This window comes from Phycodurus eques, chromosome 6, assembly GCF_024500275.1.
Source record: "Phycodurus eques isolate BA_2022a chromosome 6, UOR_Pequ_1.1, whole genome shotgun sequence".
Taxonomy (NCBI): Eukaryota; Metazoa; Chordata; class Actinopteri; order Syngnathiformes; family Syngnathidae; genus Phycodurus; species Phycodurus eques.
The window spans coordinates 23,123,612-23,144,550 of record NC_084530.1 but is presented as its reverse complement, the minus strand read 5'-3'; the positions used below and the strand labels follow the sequence as shown (position 1 = coordinate 23,144,550).

General features: G+C 43.6%; 1 protein-coding gene across 3 annotated transcripts; it reads right to left on the bottom strand.

Annotated features, from left to right (window-relative positions):
- Positions 1–5,395: 5,395 nt before the first annotated feature.
- Positions 5,396–19,984, bottom strand: usp38 (ubiquitin specific peptidase 38). 3 transcript variants are annotated; one of them, XM_061680170.1, is made up of 13 exons: positions 19,844–19,984; positions 17,693–17,878; positions 16,948–17,452; positions 16,175–16,310; positions 15,972–16,101; positions 14,321–14,422; positions 14,072–14,230; positions 12,369–12,562; positions 10,914–11,007; positions 10,729–10,835; positions 9,717–10,023; positions 7,342–8,250; positions 5,396–5,566 (listed from the first exon to the last, which is right to left on the bottom strand). In XM_061680170.1, exons 2-13 carry the CDS (start codon positions 17,867–17,869, stop codon positions 5,396–5,398), a joined length of 2,991 nt encoding a protein of 996 aa, XP_061536154.1. In that variant the 5' UTR covers positions 17,870–17,878; positions 19,844–19,984. The 3 variants fall into 3 exon arrangements, with proteins under 3 accessions (XP_061536154.1, XP_061536155.1, XP_061536156.1); XM_061680171.1 differs by lacking the exon at positions 19,844–19,984 and adding an exon at positions 19,502–19,625; XM_061680172.1 differs by lacking the exon at positions 19,844–19,984 and having other exon boundaries at positions 17,716–17,871.
- Between the last annotated feature and the right edge of the window lie 955 nt (positions 19,985–20,939).

Here is a 20,939-nt window from a genome sequence, read left to right as displayed (position 1 = left end):
GTCACTTGAACCTGCTTTTCTCCCTTCCTTACTTATCTCCTCCCTGCCACCTCATACCCGTTTTTCCTTCTTTCCTTCCTGACCTCCTTTCTCCCTTCAGGACTGCTTTTTTACTACGCGTTCTTGCTTACTTGCATACCCTTTACTTTTCTGCCTTGCCTCCTTCCTTCCCACTTTTTTTCCAGGCACCTTTTCCTCTTACCTTCTTCCTTCCTTCCCTCAGTTGCTTATTATTCTTGCATCATTACTTCCGTCCTCCTTTTCTTAAAACTGATTTTCTGCCTTCCTTTCTTTTTTCTACATTCCTGACTCCTTTTTCTATTCTTTTGCTCCCTGACTTCCTTTGTAAGTTTTCGTTTCTATGTTCCTTCACGTAAACCTACTTTTCAGTCATTCATCCCTTCTCACCTCACACCCGCTCTTCATTTGCTTAAACTAATTTCTGCCTTCCCCCCTTTCTTTTTTGAGCTCTTTTCCACCTTCCTTCCCCCAGACTCTTTTCCTGGCATGTTTTCCTTCCTTCCTTCCTTCCCTCAGACCCACTTTTTAGTCATGCATACTCACATCCTTCGCTCAAACCTTCCTTTCACCTCAGACCTATTGTTTTTTTATCTTGCATCCTTCCTTTGCTTTAACCTACTTATTTACCTTCCTTCTTTTCTTACATCATCAGTACCTATTTCCAATACTGCTTTAAAATCCACTCTTTGTTCTTGACTCAAATTATTTCCCATTACAGTACTTGTAAAAAAAAAAAAAAAAAAAAAAAAAAAAAAAAAAAAAAAAATTAAAAATCCCTGTATTAGACATGGTGTGTCTCTAGGCTTGAGGAATCTTATTGGAATGCCATTGTGATGCTAAACACGCGGCCCCCCAAGGATGTGTTCTATTAGCCACCGTAATTCATGACTTTTTCAGCAACAGCCGGAGGAGTATCAATGAAGAAATGAGGCCCAAGTAATTACAAATGACACAAAATGAAAACAGGTCCAATTGTTACAATAATTAGCGGTACCTCCATCTGCACCTGGCTGCTCAGACCATTATGGCTAAAACTTCCTTGATCAGCTCTATTCTGAATGAATGCTTTGAGTCTTTTTAATGGGATAATGATCTTTCCAAAGACACTGTTGTAGTTGGCACAGTGAGCACAAATTGGAGTAACCTTTGTCTTTGTTTGTTGTACAGGCTGGATGAAATCCCTTTCAGCCAAAAAGATGAGAAGCTTTCAGGGTGTTTTGCATTCATTCCCCACCATTTTTGAGCTACAGTGAAATGAGATCACCCTTTAACCTAACAAATTTAAAGAACCAGTGTCAATCTAATACCACATGTCTGCCTCGAGGAAAGGCACCAATGCCAACCTGTGTTCCCGTATGCCCTCTTCAATGTGGCTTCCACAGCCACTCAAAAGAAGGCTGCCTTCCACAGTGTGGAGGCAGAATCCTGGCTGCCTCACCCCGATCCCACAAAATTGCAGCATCAGAACCATAACAGAAACCCCAACGTGATTCCGTCTTCAGAGCAGAGATGGCTTCTGTGAGACTGAAATTTCATTGTTGTTTTCCATTCATCAATTACCTGGAGTGACTTTTTAAGACAAATGTATTTATTGCATATACAGTGTATGATATTAAAAGTTATCAAATGCCCAATGACTCAATCATTCCTGGGAGAAAAAAAAATAAAAAATAAAAAATAAAAACACATCACAGATCAAAATGCATGCAAATGAGAAGTGGAACCTCCGAAGTGGAACATGATAATAATATATCAGAATCCGCTCGGTGAAGATCAAGGTGTGTTTTTGGAATTTAAATTTAATTGTATTGCTCATATAGCACTGAGCAGTTAATTCACCCTGTTAGATCACCAAAAGCTACGCTTCCTGCTCTACATTTGTCATCACCCTTTTGCTATCACTGATATCGTTTACCCCCCAAAACGGTGCACTTGTTTATAGGTAATCCTGAAGATTTGACACCTGTCTACGTCACGGTAGGTTCCACTTTCTGCTTTATGGTTATCCTCACGGGTACCCTTCAACCCCCTCTGCCACCAAAAGAAAAAAACTAAATAAAAACAAAGCGAACTTTTCGAACTACAAATGAAGTCTCGTGTGACTTGCCCAAGTCTTGCGTGACTTCGGGTGTAACGATGCGTCCGCCCACTTTGGAGGTTCTGCTAGTTGTATCGTAATGCATTGTACTGTGCTATATGCTGTTGGCATATGAGGTAATTTAAACAAAACAATCACTTTTTTGTTGTTGTTGAAACATTGATTGGAAGAAAATACAATTCAGCAAAACAGAATCTCAATAAATTAAAAACGGTCCACGGTGTAAACACTTTCAGTCGTCAATGAGTTTTTCAGTGCTTTTAGCCAGGGGTGGGCAACCATTTCTAAGCATAGTAAAGTGGTGCCTTGAGATACGAGTTTAAGTTGTTCCATGACCATGTGTGTAACTCAAAACACTTATATCTCAAATCATCATTCCCCATTCAAATGAATGCAAATGCCATCAATACGTTCCATCATTGCAGACGCCGCACCGATCCACCTGTCGGTCTCCCGTTCCATTCTTCCCTCACTCGTGAACAAGACCATAAGATACTTGAACTCCTCCACTTGGGGCAGGATCTCATCCCCGACCTGGAGAGGGCACGCCACCCTTTTCCGACTGAGGACCATGGTCTCAGATTTGGAGGTGCTGATTCTCATCCCAGCCGCTTCACACTCGGCTGCGAACTGCTCCAGTGAGAGTTGGAGATCACGGCTCGATGAAGCCAACAGAACCACATCATCTGCAAAAAGCAGAGATGCAATACTGAGGCCACCAAACCGGACCCCCTCTACGCCTCGGCTGCGCCTTGAAATTATGTCCATAAACGTTATGAACAGTATCAGTGACAAAGGGCAGCCTTGGCAGAGTCCAACCCTCACCGGAAACAAGTCCGACTTACTGCCGGATATGCGGACCAAACTCTGACTCCGCTCGTATAGGGACCGAACAGCCCGTATCAGGGGGTTCGGTACCCCATACTCCCGAAGCGCCCTCCACAGGACCACCCGAGGGACACGGTCGAACGCGTTCTCCAGGGAGAGAGGGGTTATCCCAGGGGGATCGGTTAACCCACAGTCCCAAAGCAACCCCGCCCCCCAAGGACCCCAAAGGACAAAGAACACCTTCTCCAAGTCCACAAAACTCATGTAAACTGGTCGGGCGAACTCCCATTCACCCTCGAGGACGCTACCCAGGGTGTAGAGCTGGTCCACTGTTCCACGGCCAGGACGAAAACCACACTGCTCCTCCTGAATCTGAGATTCGACTTCCCGACGGACCCTCCACTCCAGCACCCCTGAATAGACCTTACCAGGGAGGCTGAGGAGTGTGATCCCCCTGTAGTTGGAACACAACCTCCAATCCCCCTTCTTATAAAACGGGCACCACCACCCCAGTCTGCCAATTCAGAGGCACTGTCCCCGATGTCCACGCGATGTTGCAGGGGCGTGTCAACCAGGACAGCCCCACAACATCCAGAGCCTTTAGGAACTCTGGGCGAATCTCATCCACCTCCGGGGCCTTGCTACCGAGGAGTTTTTTAACCACCTCGGTGACCTCAACCCCAGAGATAGGAGAGCCCGCCTCAATCCTCCCAATCACGCCCTTCCAGGTCTCACTGTCATTGCACACGTGAGCATTGAAGTGCCCCAGCAGAACGATGGAGACCCCAGCGGGAGCGCTCTCCAGCACCCCCTCTAAGGACTCCAAAAAGGGTGGGTACTCTGAACTGCTGTTTGGTGCATTGGCACAAACAACAGTCAGGACCCGTCCCCCCACCCGAAGGCGAAGGGAGGCTACCCTCTCGTCCACCAGGGAGAACCTTAATGTACAGGCACCGAGCCGGGGGGCAATAAGTATATCCACACCTGCTCGAGAGGACTGGTACCAGAGCCCAAGCTGTGTGTGGAGGCAAGTCCAACTATATCTAGTCGGAACTTCTTGACCTCACACACCAGCTCGTGCTCCTTCCTCCCAGAGAGGTGACATTGCACGTCCCAAGAGCCAGCTTCTGTAGCTGGGAATCGGATCACCAAGGTCCCTGCCTTCGGCCAGCGCCCAGCTCGCACTGCACCCGACCCCTATGGTGAGGTGGTGAGCCCATGGGAAGGGGGACCCACATTACGGTTTCGGACTATGCCCGGCCGGGCCCCATGGGTGCAGGCCCGGCCACCAGGCGCTTGCCTTCTTGGGCCATTGTTAAGGGAACATTGTTTGTTTTTGTCCCCCCCCCAAAAATACACATCATCATTGCTGGGAGAGGCATTAAACAGCTTGAAGCCTCTTTTTTTGATTAAATGTTCACGGCTTGCCAAACTTATAATTATTGTGAAGTGAGTTGAATCGAGTTTACTGCCACCATACAGCTCAGTTTGAGCTCTCAAATCAAAGCACAAATCAAAAATAAAAAACAAAATTGAGCGCATATCTTGAAAAACTCCTAAATTGGGTCAGTCGTGTCTCAAGGCACCACTGTTACAACCACTGCAGAGCTGGCATCTGTAAAGATGAAGTTTAAGCCGCTTTATATGTGTATACAGCAAAATTGCAGCATCAGAGCAGGAGCAGAAGACCCGGCATTTATCAATCTTTGCATTTTTACATGATACCCTTTCACAAAAGTATCTGATACTACCTCCAAATTTGTTCCCCACACTCAGTGGTATGGCAACAAGGCAGGAAATGCCAGCTTTTACAGGATTCATGACTAATTTCCAGAAATGTGGCTAGATCTCTATCTGAAAGTATTCAAATTGCTAATTTGGCTGAATCGCTGTCTGGAAAAGGCCAAACTACTAATTAGTGGTAATTTGGCTGGAACTTGGTGTGAAGGAGGCCAACTTGATTTGGTAGGCTCTCTGTGCTAAAGAGGCCAAACTGCCCATTTACTGTAAATTGGATGTCTCCTTCTTCTGTAAAAGAGACTACATTGCTAGATTACTTGGAGCATAAATAGTTTATTTTCTACACCCAAAGCAGGCTTTTGCTGTCCTACCTAGCCTTGCTGCATGAACTGATGAACGCTGCTCAAAAAAGAGGCGAAACGTCTTCCAAGACAACCAGAAAAGTCCGGTTGCGATGGATTCAATGCCCTGAGAATGAAATGACATGGATGAATGAGAATATTCACAGGCACGATGTGTTGTGGTAGACTCCCTTATCCCAATATAAACCACCTGCACAACTGGTAGACGTTTGAGTCTCTTTTCAGTAAGACACGTGTCGGGTCACACGTCTTTTCTTTTTACATGACTTTATCATGGCCCTCTGAGGATAGCAAAAAGGTTCCCCCACCCCTGCTCTCGTTAACGTTATGTGCTTTTTATTTTGTTTTAGAAGACCAGTCTACTAATGGTGTTAAAGCCCCCTCCACCTCCTCCTCCACCCCCTCCGGACGGGCCGCAACTCCCCGGCGGGTTGTTGTCATCCGAGCCGTTGGGCCTGAAGGAACAGGAAGACGACGGAGCCTGCAGAGCCTGAGTCCGAGCGTTCAATTCTTGTTCCTGTAAAGAGAGAACAGAAGTGTGAAAGGGAGTTGCAGTGTTCTGACAGCTACCCCTAGTGGCCGTTTGTGCAGGGAGGGTTCAGTGGCCCGTGAAATTGCTGCCTGGTGTCTCCCAGATTTGACTCGGGGCGAAGGCGAAACAAATCTTTTTATCCAGCGTTGATCTTGATGATTTGTCGAGGTCATTTGTTGTATAGTGTCGATGCCACAGTACGTGTGCAAAATGTGAACAAGTGCAGAGTGCCGCCGTCTGTGTTCACCCCTTTCGTAGCTCAATTGTTGCTCTCATGTAAATTTGAAAAGACATTGTTTACAGACACAAAGAACTATCAAAGAACTGCAACACAATAACCAGTGTTTGTTCGCTTGTGGATTTTGCACAGAACCGAGCGAAATCAGGATATTTCCGCAAGTGTGTGCACTTTCAAAATGGCATACAGGTAGATAATGCCTGAGCTTACCAAATGGCTCATTTGTGGTAACAAGGCAGGATCTCTACATGGTAGAGGTTCAATTGCCAATTTGCGGAAAAGAGGCATCTTTTTAAAATTAGCACTAATTTAACTTCAGTGTGAAATAGGTTCAATCACAATAATTTGACTGTACCGCTGTGTCAAAGAGGCTAAACTGCCATTTTTACAGTAAAGTGGCTAAATGTGTTAATTTGTCTGGATCCCTGTATGAAATAAGCTTAATTACTAATTTGGCTGGATGTATGTGTGAAAGGCAAAATTGCAAAGTTGTGGTAATTTGTTCTGTTTTAAAGAAGTTAAATTTGGCCAAACCTCTTTGTGAAAGAGGCCTAATTACAACCCCAATTCCAATGAAGTTGGGACGTTGTGTTAAACATAAATAAAAACAGAATAGAATGATTTGCAAATCATGTTCAAGAGTGTGTGTACTAGACTGCCCTGCCTGCAGTCCAGACCTGTCTCCCATTGAAAATGTGTGGCGCAATATGAAGCGTAAAATACAACAACGGAGACCCCGGACTGTTGAACAGCTGAAGCTGTATACATCAAGCAAGAATGGGAAATAATTCCACCTACAAAGCTTCAACATTTAATGTCCTCAGTTCCCCAAACATTTATTGAATGTTGTTAAAAGAAAAGGGGATGTAACACAGTGGTAAGCCTGACCCTGTCCCAGCTTTTATGGAACGTGTTGCAGCCATAAAATTATAAGTTAATGATTTGCTAAAAACAATATTTATCAGCTTGAACATTAAATATCTTGTCCTTGTAGTGTATTCAATTAAATATAGGTTGTTCATGATTTGCAAATCATTGTATTCTGTTTTTATTTATGTTTAACACAACGTCCCAACTTCTTTGGAATTGGGGTTGTATGATGGATCTATATTAAGTAGGCTAAATCGCAGTAATTTGGCTGGATCTCTGAGTGAGAGAGGCTAAATTGTTCATTCATGGTAATTTGGCTTGATTTCTGTGAAATGCAAAATTTCAGTAATTTGGCTGGATCTCTGTTGGAAACAAGTTGAATTGCAGTAATTTGGCAGAAAAATCAGATGTTTGAAAGGAAAAATTGCAAATTTGCAGTAACTTGCCGAGACAGTGGATCCCTGCATACTAGCGATTCAGCACCCACAGATCCACCTGTATATGGATTTTCATTTTTCCCCCCCATTTTTTCTCTTTTTTCGGGGGAACAAATCCCATAAATGCTTATTGGCGGTGAGTCCCCGTTTATTGAAGGAGTTTTTAGGTTTAAAACATACAAAAAAAAAAAAATTCTCAATGCAGTTAGTTTTACCTGTAGATACAGCTTGTTGTCCTTGATAATGGCATCCAGCAGTTCTTTCTGCAGCGGCGGCTCGGTGCTCTGCCTTGTTCCATTGGCTGCCGGACCTTTAACAGAGTCTTGCCCTGCCACTTCCTGTTTCCTGTACATGAGCACATAGGCCGTGTCCTTGGGGAACCGGCTGGTGATGTTCTGCACCGATTGGAAGGAAGCAAATGTCACTCTGCTGTCATTGAACAGCAGCCAATCGCTGGGGGGCACGGTGCCGCCTCCCTGACCACTCGGACCATCCCGGACTTGCTCCCCGTGACTCAAGTCCTCCTTTTGATAGGCGGAGTCCCCTTGCGCCGCGTTGTCACAGCCATAGGAGTAGTAATGTCCACTCTCGGACGACACGCCCGAATGCATCACGACAGAGCTGAGGACGTAACGCACCGACTGGACTTCCTCGTCTCTTCGGGAGGGTTTGAGCTTCTTGGCCAGGTTCTCGCTGCTCTCGGGGGAGTCCGCCAGGGTTGGGGAGGTGGTGAGCAGCGGCTGGGGCGGCGAGGACACCGAGGGGCGGTGCACAGGGAGCTGAAGGCGCGGCGGGATTGTGACGTTGTCCAGGATCTTGCGGCGCACGTGGCACTTGGCATCGTAAGCGAAGCGCAACAGCGTCAGGATCAGGTACTCGGGGGCCGACGTCAACTTGAGGGTCCGCTCGGCCCTCCGCAGGCTACCGCACTTGCTGCAGAAGTAGGCGTTGTCCTGGTCCAGGATCTCCGGAGCCAGGAAGTAGTCCACCAAGTCAGGCACTGAGAGGTGAGGCTCGTTCTCTGGCACGGCGTGAAAGTGGCTGGCTTGGTCTTTGGTACCCGGGACGGGGGTCTCGCTGCCGCCATTGACGGAACCCTGGCAAACCACTTTGGAATCGTTGGTCTTGGGGAGACAAAGGACAAAACTGCTCATTTGTGGTAAACAGGATAAAGTGCTAACTTGTGGTAATTCGGTGAAAGAGGCTAATTTGCTGTAATTGAGCTCCATCTCAGTATGAAAGAGGCTGAATTTTTAATTCTAATTTATAGTAATTTGACTAGCTATCTGTTTGAAAGAGTCTAAACTGCTAATGTAATTTAGTTGGGTATCTGAACAAAGAGGCTAAATTGCTACGTTATGGTCATTTGGCAAGATCTCTTTGAAAGAGGCTAAATGGCCAACTTGTATGAAAGAGGTTAAACTGGTAATTTCATGTAATGTAGCTGGTTCTCTGTGTGAAATACTAAATTACGATAATTTGGCTAGATCTCTGTGTGAAAGAGGCTAAATTGTTAATTTGCTGTAATATAGCTGGTTCTCCGGTGAAAGAGGCAAAATTGCTGATGAACAGTATTTTAGCTGGGTCACTGTGTGAAAGAGGCTGAATTGCTAATTTACGGTTAAGAAGCTCAATTGATAAGTCATTTAGCTGAATATCTGTGTGAAAAAAAGTTAAACTCGTACAAACGTAATTTGTTGTAATTCTTTGAATGAAGCTAATTTGTAGTAATTTGGCTGCATCTCTCCGTTAAAGAGGATAAAATTGTAAACTCGGCAAGATCTCTGTGTGAAAGGCTAAAATGCTCAATGATTATTTTAGTAGTCATTTAACAGGATCTCCTTATGAAAGAGGCACACTATGTAGTGTACTGACTAAAATGTGTTGAACTGTATTTGTTTGAATTGCTGTTGTGAAAACTAGTTAAAAGTTTGTTTGGTTCTTTGTGTGGATGGATACTGGGGTGTCCTGCGTTCCGAGGGGTCTGTGAACATTTCAGGGTTTTGTTTTTTTAATGATTGATTGAAGGGGCGGTGCGTCCAATGGGATTCGAAGAAGGAGGTGGGTCGTGGAGAAAGAGCGGGAGATGCGGCGGGAGGAAAGAGTTGTTTTTTTTGGGGGGGTCGGGACCTGGTTTTTGAACGCGACCGGATTGACTGTTTCAACGAAAACGGATTGACTGTTTTCACACGAACGGATTGACTGTTTCAACGCGACCGGATTGACTGTTTCAACGCGACCGGATTGACTGTTTCAACGCGGACGGATTTACTCTTTAAACGCCACCAGGCTGCCGCTTCGACACTACGGATACTGCCTGCTCAACGCCACCGGGCTGCCGCTTCGACGCTACGGGATCCAGTCGCTGTGCCTACTGAAGCGTTTTGAGGGCGCGTTCCTACGGAAATGGGTTTGGGTTTCTTTTCCCCAGTGAACTGAGGGTTCAACGGTTTTGTGAGTACTGGCAGTGAGGGCTACAACTAAATTACGGTTATTTGACTGGATCGCTTTCTATCTAAATTGTTGATTTGGCTGGATCTCAGCGTGAAAAAGGCTAACTTGCCAATTTGTGTTAAAGAGGCGAACTTGCTTTGGACTCGTCGGACTTGGCTGCGTCCCGCGAGGGGCAGAAGGCCAGCGAGAGGTCCGTGAAGGGCTCCTCCTTTTCTGAGACGCCGTCGCAGTGCATACAGCGGATGCCCGTCACAAGCTTTCCGCCGAAAGTCCTCTCGATGAGGGTACGTCTGTCGTCTTCATCCACTTTCAGAGAGGACGCTTCGCCTTCTTCAGGGGATGTCGGAGCGGTTGCGTCTTTGCTGCTTGAGTCTATGACGTCAGCGGGAACGCTTAGGTTGGCAGATTCCAACAGCTGAATGGTTTTCTCCTCTTCGTGTAACCTTGGTATCAGGAAGAAATGTCAATAAATGTAGGAGAAGCTACAGTGGAGGCTCCAAAGTGGATCACAAGCAGTGTTGGGGAGTAACTAATTACTTGTAATGAGATTACCTTATTAGAACATTTATGTAATCCATTACATTAGTTGGAAAATGTGTAAATTAAATTTTAGATGCTTTTGGAAATTTCCTTAATTACTATTGAAATTAGAATAGCTGCAAAAGCTCTGACTTTTTCTTTCTCAATATTACTTCCTTCTCCTAAAGCAGACACTTGTGATTGTCTCTCTCTGGTCATGTGCCACATTAAGTTTTTTTTTTTTTTTCAAATATGCCAAAAAGTGTGCACGTGCAGTATGGAGTCACCTCTCTGCTCATGCACAGGTTAGACTCATAGTTACACTTTTCAACACAAAAGAACATTGACTTTTGAGCAGCTTCATCTTTATAATTTTGTACTTTTGTATGAGAATGGATGGGCTAATGATTGGCCTAAATGGAGATGGCGGCAGCTGCACCAAAATGCGTATGGAGCTTGATGGTTTCTGCAATTAAAAATTTCTTTTTGACAAATTTTATATAGTAATTGTTTGGTTTTTGCAGGGTTAAGCAATGCAGAACAATGCTGTGATAGGCAGTCTACTAGTAGGCGCGCTTCACGGCTTTTGCGTTTGAACTCTTCGATTACCAATTATTTACGCATCATACCTGTCCAGGAGAAAGCGGAGATATTCTGAACAGTCCTGCTGAGAGCCCGCATTGAACCACGGCGGCCGTGACACCTCTAAGAAGTTCCTGGGAGCGTAGGCCGCCCTCTGTGGGGGAAACGACAACATTGTGCCACACTTTCAAGCCGCCACAATCATTCCAGTCTTCCGCACGCAAACACAAACCTGGGTGTGCGCAAGGAAGGCGAAGAGCATCTGCAGCTTTTTTATCAGCATACCGGAATCGTTCAGACGCAGCGACAAGACGTGTCGTCTGAAACTGAAGAAAGACAAGTTTGGATTGCAGCGTTATTTAAAGGGAACATATTATATATCATAGAAATTTTTCTTTTTAATTATTGCTTTTGTTCAAATAGTTGGGTTTCTGGACTGCTTGCCCACTCAACAAGTTGGTAATATTTTGTTACCTGACTATTTCTGAAAATGTGTGAGTGAGCTATTTTGTGATGGCACTATTTGCAAACACCACCCCTACACAAGTTTCTCCACCCATGACTTTGTAGCTAGGCTGACCGAAGATTTGCCATTACTACACGGGAGCACAAGCACAGATTAGCAATAAACTACACAAATGGAGTATGCGCACCAGTACCTGGAAGCACGTCCATTCTCACAAGTGAATGACAAATTTGTTTCGGGTTAACTTCCTGCTCCATTCACAATAACAGGAGAATGGACAAACACAAAAACGCAAGCGCTTGAACAAGTGTCATTCATTTGCAGTCGGAACATGGAAGGGTAAATATATCCTGCTCTGGAAAGAGTCTCTGGAAGTCTTGATAGGGGTTGGAAAAGTTACAAAGTATAGTGACAAAGTAGCTACGTTGGCAACACAATCATCCTCGCTTAAATAACCGTGGGAAACAAAATACATCATATTTCTGAAAATGTGTCTGTGAGCATACCATCGTGAATTTAACCAAATTTTGATGTCATAATGTGGTTAATTTATTTACCTAACACCACCACCACCACCACACTGAGTTTTTTTCCCATGACATGGAGAATAGGCTGTATAAGGATCCACCACTTTCAAGCTACTACACTGAAGCACTATCACGTTAAAGCCAAATTGTAAGCGGGGCTTACGAGCAGGGAGTAGCATTAGCTTCAGAAAACCGGCACATGCGCGAAGGTTCGGCGCGGTGCTGTATTTGTGTTTGGTGAGCTGACCGCCGCATGCGCCACATGCATGGATCCACTAAATTAATGGACAAAGTGTAACATGGCGGCTTGGTGATGGAAGTGCTAGAAAATACAATCAGATCTTTATGGGCATTCGCTTTGCGGTTGTATTTGGCACGTGCCATTCAGTTGCAGGACTGTGATCGTGGGAGTCGCTAGAATTGTCCAATAACACCCCAAAAAGTTTTTTTTTTTTTTTTTTTTTTTTTTAAATAGTGGCAAGGGGAGGGGGGGTTAAAAGTCACTAAATATATAGGCAACGTCACTAAGTTGCCAACAGTGAGTAGCCCTATAGTCGTGCTGCTAACAAAACTGTACCTTGCATTTGCACGAGAGATAACCACCCCACCACAAAACCAAAATTTTAACCAGAGTGTGACTAGTGGATGTTAAGGGTGCTATAGTAGCATAATATAATAATGCCTTGTGACTAACTCTGTGGCCATGAAAAGTGTCTGCAGGATGCTGTTCATGTAGCAGGTGTTGCCCAAGTTGACCAGGCCCGTCTTGCCAGTCTCGGACTTCCCGGCCTGCCTCAGCGGACCGGAGGTGAAAGAGTTGGACTGGGACGTCCAGGCACTTTGATTCAGCACCAGCTTGATCTTCTCTTCGCTTGGTTTCGGCAAATCCTAGCAGAACAAGATGTTATTTTAACCCATAAATACAACAATAATAATAATAATAATAATAATAATCATAATGTGGCTTAAAAGTAGTGGAGACAAATGAGAGTCTGAATAACAAGATGTTAGCAAGTTCATTGACTTTCGCTCTGTGAGCATCTCAAGGATTAACCTTCATGTTAACCTTGTTTGTCAGGAACAGCAATGATGTTTCTGGGTTAATTTCACCCAGGGGGTGTGTTAGATTATCAGAAAAACAAGTCAGTTTGACTGGGGGCTTATTTAATTATCATTGTCTTAAATGAAAAAAAATTCCGATAAACATTTTTTTAAATCTAATTATGAACACAAATTACAAATGTGAAAACAAAAATGTTTCTACTATACATTTATTCATACTAAAAACAGTTAATAAATAATTAAGACTATATAAATACTTAAAAGATGAAAAGAAAAAAACGTAAGACAACATAAGGAGTTTTATCTTCTTGTTTTAGAGAGTCCAACCCCTCTCAAGAGGACTGGTACCAGAGGAATACAAGTATCTTGGTGTCTTGTTCACGAGTGAGGGAAGAAATGGAACGAGAGATCGACAGGCGGATCGGTGCAGCATCTGCAGTGATGCGGACTTTGTATCGGTCCGTTATGGTGAAGGAGCTAAGCCGAAAGGCGAAGCTCTCAATTTACCGGTCGATCTACGTTCCTACCCTCACCTATGGTCACGAGCTGTGGTCGTGACCGAAAGAACAAGATCCCGGATACAAGCGGCCGAAATGAGTTTCCTCCGCAGGCTGTCCGGGCGCTCCCGAAGAAATAGGGTGAGAAGCTCGGTCATCCGAGAGGATCTCAGAGTAGAGCCGCTGCTCCTCCACATCGAGAGGAGCCAGATGAGGTGGCTGGGGCATCTGATTCGGATCCCTCTCGGACGCCTCCCCGGTGAGGTGTTCCGGGCACGTCCTACCGGGAGGAGACCCCGGGGACGAACCAGGACACGCTGGAGAAACTACACCTTTCGGCTGGCCTGGGAACGCCTCTGGATCCCCCCGGAAGAGCTGGAGGAAGTGGCTGGGGAGAGGAAAGTCTGGGCGTCCCTGCTAACGCTACTGACCCCGGGACCCGACCTCGGATAAGTGGTAGAAAATGGATGGATGGATCTTCTTGTTTTTATGCATAAAAAACAGGCAAAACAAACATGGCATTTAACCTTGAGATGCTCACTGAGCTGAAGGCAAGTTTGGCGTAATTATGGTTTCAACCTCATTTGGAAGTATATTTTGCCATGAAAAAAAAAATGTCAAAGAAGCAACCAACACCTGTGGAGTTAATATACACAGAATCTGTAATTATTCTATCTAGTGTAGTTTATCTCTTTAAAGGGTGAGTAGTTTTACTTTGTTTTCTTACACAGTGAAATACCTTCTTCTTACACTTGTATGAAAGCAAACATGTTACTTAAAGCATCGCCTGTACAGGTAGTTCAAGGTTTTGGACAACATAATCCCAGGGCTCGTTTACCTTGATGGCTTCCAAAATGTGGTCGTAGAGGTCTGGGAATCCAGAGTACTGGTACATCATGCAGTGTGCGAGCTCAGTGAACTGCAGCAGGAAGGCTTTACTGGTGGGGAGGCCGTCGGCCTGCAGGGACTGCACCAGACCCACCACGTGTGGAATAACCTGCAACAGATGACGAGCACAGGATTATTGGAGAAGGCAGGAATGCCGATAGTCCAGTTCACGGGTTTTTTTGCTGGTGGGATTCCTGACCAGATGGAAGGCCTCAGGAGAGTGCTGGAAGCTGAGGAGCATGTGGGAGAGGACGGCGAGCGCCCCCTGACGCACAATGGGGTACCACAGACGATTGAACACCTATAGGTAGGGGAAAACGTGGGGAAGGAAAATAAAAAATTAAAAAAAAATCAACAATGGTCATCTTGGAGCTTCATTGCTAAAAGGAGCTACAGTGCCGTGAAAAAGTATTTGGCCCTTCTCAAATTCAAAATTTTTTCCAGTTTCCCCACTTTAATGTTTAAGATCAAACAAATGTAAATACCAGACAAAGATAACCCAAGTAAACATAAAATGATGATTTTAAATGGTGATCTTATTCATTAAGGAAAAAAATCAATTCACAGCTACCTGGCGCTGTATAAAAAACGTAATTGCGCCCCTTGTTAAATCATGAATTAACTATGGCTAATCACATTGAATGGAAAGCTGAGTTCATTTTCATTGACCGAGCCCAAGCCTGATTACCTCCAGACCTGTTAATCAAGAAATCATTTAAATTGAACCTGTCTAACAAAATGAAGTCAGCCAAAATATCTAGAAAAGCTGCAACAAAATGCCACGATCCGAAGAAATTTAAGAACAGATTGACATCTATCAGTCTGGAAAGGGTTACAAAGCCATTTCTAAAACTTTAGGACTCCAACGAACCACGGTGAGAGCCACTATCCAAAAATTAAGAAAACATGGAACAGTGGCAAACCATTCCCAGAAGTGGCCAACCAACAAAAAGTTCCCCAAAAGCACAGCGACGATTCATCCAGGAGGTCACAAAGGAACCCAGGACAATATCTGAAGAACCGCAGGCCTTCCCTGCCTCAGTTAACATCAGTGTTCATGACTCAACGATAAGGAAGAGTGGGCAAAAATGGCATCAAAAGCAGAGTTCCAAACTGAAAACCACCGCTGACCAAAAATCATCTTACTTTTGCAAAAAAAACATCTGTGACTTTTAAGAGAATATTCCATGGACTGACGAGACGAAAGTGGAAGTTTTTTGAAGGTGTGTGTCACATTACATATGGCGTAAATGTAACACAGCATTTCAAAAAAAGAACATCATAACAACAGTCAATCATGGTGGTGGTGTTGTGATATACTATATTATATATATTAACACAATATAATGGGACCATCCATCCATTTTCCAAACCGCTTATCCTCACTAGGGTCGCGGGGGTGCTGGAGCCTATCCCAGCTGACTGGACGAGAGGCGATGTACAACTTCAACTGGTCGCCATTCCAATTGCAGGGCACATATAAACACACAACCATTCACACTTACTGGCAATTTAGAGTTTTCAATTAACCTAACATGCATGTTTTTGGGATGTGGGAGGAAACCAGAGTACCCGGAGAAAACCCACGCCGGCACGGGAAGAACATGCAACCACCACACAAGCAGGGCCAGATTTGAACCCAGGTCCTCAGAACTGTGAGGCAGATGTGCTCACCAGTCGCCCACCGTGCCGCCGGGAATATCCATACTTTAAACAAATCTGTTTTGGGTTATAATACTCATTATATTCTGAATAATGTTGGTGAAGTGTAAATAATTTGTCTTAGCAGCCCCAATAAGATGGTCTTTATCAAATGAAATCAAAACATAACATTTCATTTCATTACCTACCAGTTCAATTTTGAGCAGAGTGACATCAATAAGGATGGTGAACTTCTGAACGGCGGCCAGTCCTTTGAGCAGAGCGATGACCCAGGTGTCCACGTGCTGGGCCAGAGGCCAGGAGAGCCAGTCGATCATTCTAAGAACAGAGGAACAGTGTGTATACCCTCCAGCCAATAACACCATGTTGTGTGGGTCACACTTCGAGATACCTGCATAGCGCTTTGGTCATGTTTGCATCTTTGACATTCTGATCCGTCGTGAGACTCTTAATCAGCACTGTGATCATCTGGACCGGGATGTACTGCACCAGACTGGCCAAGGCTATGGATGGCTCGAAGGACGGGTCTGAAGAAGGACGGGAGGAAAAGAACAGGACACTTTTATAAACGACATAAGTTGGAATGTGACAAAAATTAAGTCACGATGTTACGAGAAGAATATCCAGTCATAATGTCACAAAAAAGAAATGAACATTGTTATGTACGAAAATAAAGTCTTCACTTTATGAGAAGTTGTGTAGTTCAGCAAATAAATGTTAGTAAGTTATAATATTACGAAAATTTTGTTATGTACAAGAATAAAACTGTAACCGCATGAGAATGAAATGGTATATCACACAAATTCATACATTTATGAGAAAGAAGTTGTAATATTACAATTATAAAAAGTCAATGTTACGACCAAAAACGTAACGATACAAGGATGTTGTAGTGTTCCGAGAAAAATTTGCAACGTTACTAGACTGAATTTATAGAGTTAATAGGAAATAGGAAACATGTTCGAATGTTACGAGTTGTGATGTTATGAGAGTAAAGTCGAAATCTATTGCAATTTTTCAATCAATTTGTTTTCAAATATAATTGATCTCAATGCGTCTAGAAATAGTTAAATTGGAGATCAGCGTCTCAGAAAGCATTGTGTCTTTGGAGGCTCCATTTTATTTGCTCGTGATGAATCAATCGTGAACAAAACAAGGTCTCACCTGTGGAAGAGATGATGGCGAAGACCTCCTGCAGGGAAGGCAGCAGCGTGGCCGGCTCTGCCTTCCAGATGTTCTGCAGTAACGTGCTGACTTTGGTGACGTGGGCCACGTACTCACCCAGCTCCTGCTCCTGGCTGGCCAGGCAGTGGAAGTAGCCGATGGTCCTCACCAGCTGCTGGCAGAACAGGACGCCGCCCTTGTCCCTGGGCACGCACTGCACAAAGTCGGACAGCAGAGTGGCGAGACGGGCGCACAGGGCCGGGCCGGGCCGCTCGCACACCATCCTCAACACCTCCACCTGGACCACGGCGAACAGCTGCAGCACGGCAGGGCAGCTAATGAGCAGCCGTAGGCCACAGTGGATGTAGTCCACCACGGCCGGGTCTTTGTGCTCCAGCTGCTCATAGCCTTGCTGCAGCAGGCCCAGCACAAAATCCTTACTGAAGAACGCCTCAAACTCTGAGCGGTGGTAGCGGGTGTACGCCTCCAGGACCTGGAAGCCCACCTGCAGAGGTGACAAGAGTACCCACAATCATAACCTTAACCACAGTAAAATGTAACCTCTCTTTCTTTATGTAATTTTTTACGTTGTGCCGTCATCTACGGGAGGTTGAAAAAAGTAACAAACCAACCCTGACAAAGTAAAGAGTAGAAAGTACAGATATACATTTTCAAATGTATGGAGTAAAACCATAATGTACAGTAACCAAGTATTTGTACTTGGTTACTTCCCACCGCTGCCCACCTGCTTCTGGAAAGCGTCCTCACCCAGCAGAACGAGGCGGGTGGTGACGGCAAACAGGGCCCGGCACTCCTCCGCTGCCACATCCTTCTCGGCCGCCTCCACCACCTTTTTCACGATGGCCTTCTTCACCGGAAGCGTGTGAGCAGAGCTAATCAGGCCCTCCAAAATCTTGTCCATGATGGCGGCCTGCAGGAGTCGAGAGAGAGGGACACCTCAATTGCCATGCAGCATCTGACAACCGCAGCTTAACAAGAATAACTTACTTCTCAAAATTTGATAAAAATAAAAAAATATATATGTTAACGACTAACAACAGAAATGAGGGGGTCAAAAGTTGTAATGTTACGAGAATAAAATGCTAATTTTTTAGAGGAAAAAAAAAGCTGTAATGTTACGAGGCAAAACTTGTCATTTCACAAGTGTCATAATGTTACAGGAAAAAGTCCTAATGTAATGAAACAAAAATCATAGTACCACAGGAAAAAATTTCATAGTGTTACAGACAAAGGTCGCAATGTTACGAGACGCATGTTGGAATTTTATAATACAAAAGATGTCATCTTATGAGACAGAAGTCATAATTTTACAAGAAAAAGGTCATAAAGTTACAGGATAAACATTTTAATATTATGAGACAAACGTAGCAATGTTACGAGAAAAATTGTAAAATCATCTCTGATCAACTGTTTACATGTGACATATCTATTCTGATTGGATGTATACATGATGTGCACTACATTTAATCGGAACAGCCGTGAGACATGCACATGTCGCCGTGAACGTCATCATTTATCAAGATGGAGGTCTGTCATTTATTCAGCACAGTAGTTGGAATTGTTTTCACACGTTTGTTAAAGAAATAGATAGATAAATGCTTGATAAAAACAACTTATAAGTAATTTTAAAGCAAGCTTTCCGTCGCATACGAGTTCTGTCTGGAGCTGCCATATTTACGGCGTACTCAAACAATGACATCACAGTGCATTTACGTGTACATCGAGACGAAGCATGCACAGACATTATTATTATTCTGAATAACATCTACATGGTGACAATTTCATTCTGATCGGTTTGGCAAAAATGAATGTTCAACCCCTGTGAAACCGACTAAAATTCCATTCGGATTCGGCCTGTTTATTCCGATTGTGGTGTTTATATGGAGCATTTTCATTCGGTTTGGGCTTCTAAACCAATTATAATCAGAATAGAAGGCTCAATGTGAACCAGGCAAGTCTTGCAGTGCTTTATTGCAGAGGGACCCATATCACAGAGTAAAGAAAAACAAATTAATTGAGAAACAAAAAAGGAAATTATAATAATAACAATCATAATTACAACAATAATGATTTAAAAGGGAAAAAAAATATATAATGTTAATAATAATTTTTTCATGTTTTCAGAGACAGTAAAAAAACAATATTATCGTTTAACATTATAGTTTTGGGGGAAATATATACTCTTAGAAAATGTGTTATCGTGACAGGCCTACATACATGTATAGTTTTTAGGAATAAAACCTGCTGCATGGTTGATGAATACTTTACTGGAATTTAATGTTGGTCATAAAAGTGGTATTTGGAGAGTTAAATTGATTTTTTTTTAGGTGGTACTATGTGTAAAACGTTCGACAACCACCGATGTACTGTACTATACTGTATTATATTACAGTTTACAGCAAGACATTTACTGTCGTATTGTTATGGGCGTTGACACACTTCAACTTGGCATGACAACCGTAGCCAAACACATTATTCACGAAACAACTCTATTTAAACGAGTCACACGGCAACAAAGACCATTTATAGTTACTTCAAGCGCATGTAGGACCCTTGTGTTCCACCTTTTTCTTCTTCGGTCATGACCGTCTCGGCGGTAGCCGTACAGCTCATAACAACAAAGCCACTGCTTAAAACACAAAACACATCCGACATCAAACCACCACCAGAGCCACATTTGACTGCAGCCCTAATAAATTTTTGTTTTTTTAATGTAACTGAAACGTCATTTAACGAGCGCTGTGTCGAACAAAGCATTTTGAAGGGCCTGACGTTAGCTGTGTGATGTTTCTAGGTAGCCACTGACTTAGCAAAAATGCTAATACGCCCTGGTTGGGGGGGGAGACACACATGGTCTAAATAAATACGTGCATACCCAAATGGAGCATGTCAATAGTGTCCGACTTGAAGACAATACGCTCCCTTTTGGTGTTGAATCTCGTATCGCAGGTAAATTCTGTTGTCTTTTTGGTCAAATAGCTCAAGCGGAATCAGCTGATCAAGATGGCAGCTACGTCATTTCGCGAGCGCCCAACAACACGAAGGACCCCCAAACCCGAGCGTCGATTTTGGTGTTCTTGGCGTTGCCTGTCATCATTAATAACAATAGTAATTTAGTTGATATATTAAAGTTTATATGGGCGGCACAGTGACCGACTGATTATCACGTCTGAATCACAGTTCGGAGGTCTCGGGTTGAAATTCACACACACAGACAGACAGGCACACACACACACACACACACACACACACACACACACGCACACACAAACACTAAAACATAAATAAAACAAAGTGATGTAATGCTAATAACAGTCCTACGCTGCAGTGGAAAAAAACCCTTTGTTTGTGTACTCCACTTTGTTGTTGTTTTTGTTTTGTACTGCGTGCTGTGACCAAACACCAAATTCTACCTCAGATGGAGGGGAAAAAATGGGACGAAATATTCAAATACCTAACAGTGAAGAAACACCCTTAAGGCTTTAATAAAAGCCAGCAAATCAGCTTTTAGAAGATATGCTGATAAATTTACTGTTAAAAGTAAGTATGTTAGTGCAGTAGCACATTATTTCACAATGCATTTCTTTCCATTTATTTTGAATGTTTTCTGCAGATTGGTAGCTCACTTTTTTTTTTTTTTAAAGAACAGAAGAGCTATCAAAAGTCGAGATCAGGCTTGGACGTTATTCAAGGAGTTTTACTCCACAACATATTAAAACTTCTGTTAAAAACTTAATAATTACTTGTAATGATTTAATAATTAACTACACCTACCATAAATTACTATTGCGTTTTCTTGGCAGAATAACAAAAATCCATACGCTATTGTAGAAACAATGCTCCTGCTTTTTTTTTACGTACCTCGCTATTTTATCGGTACTTTTAATTTATGTTGATTGAAACTGTTCTCATGTAAAATAATTTAATCCGCTGTCATATTACTGTCACGTAATATGACAGCGGATTAAATT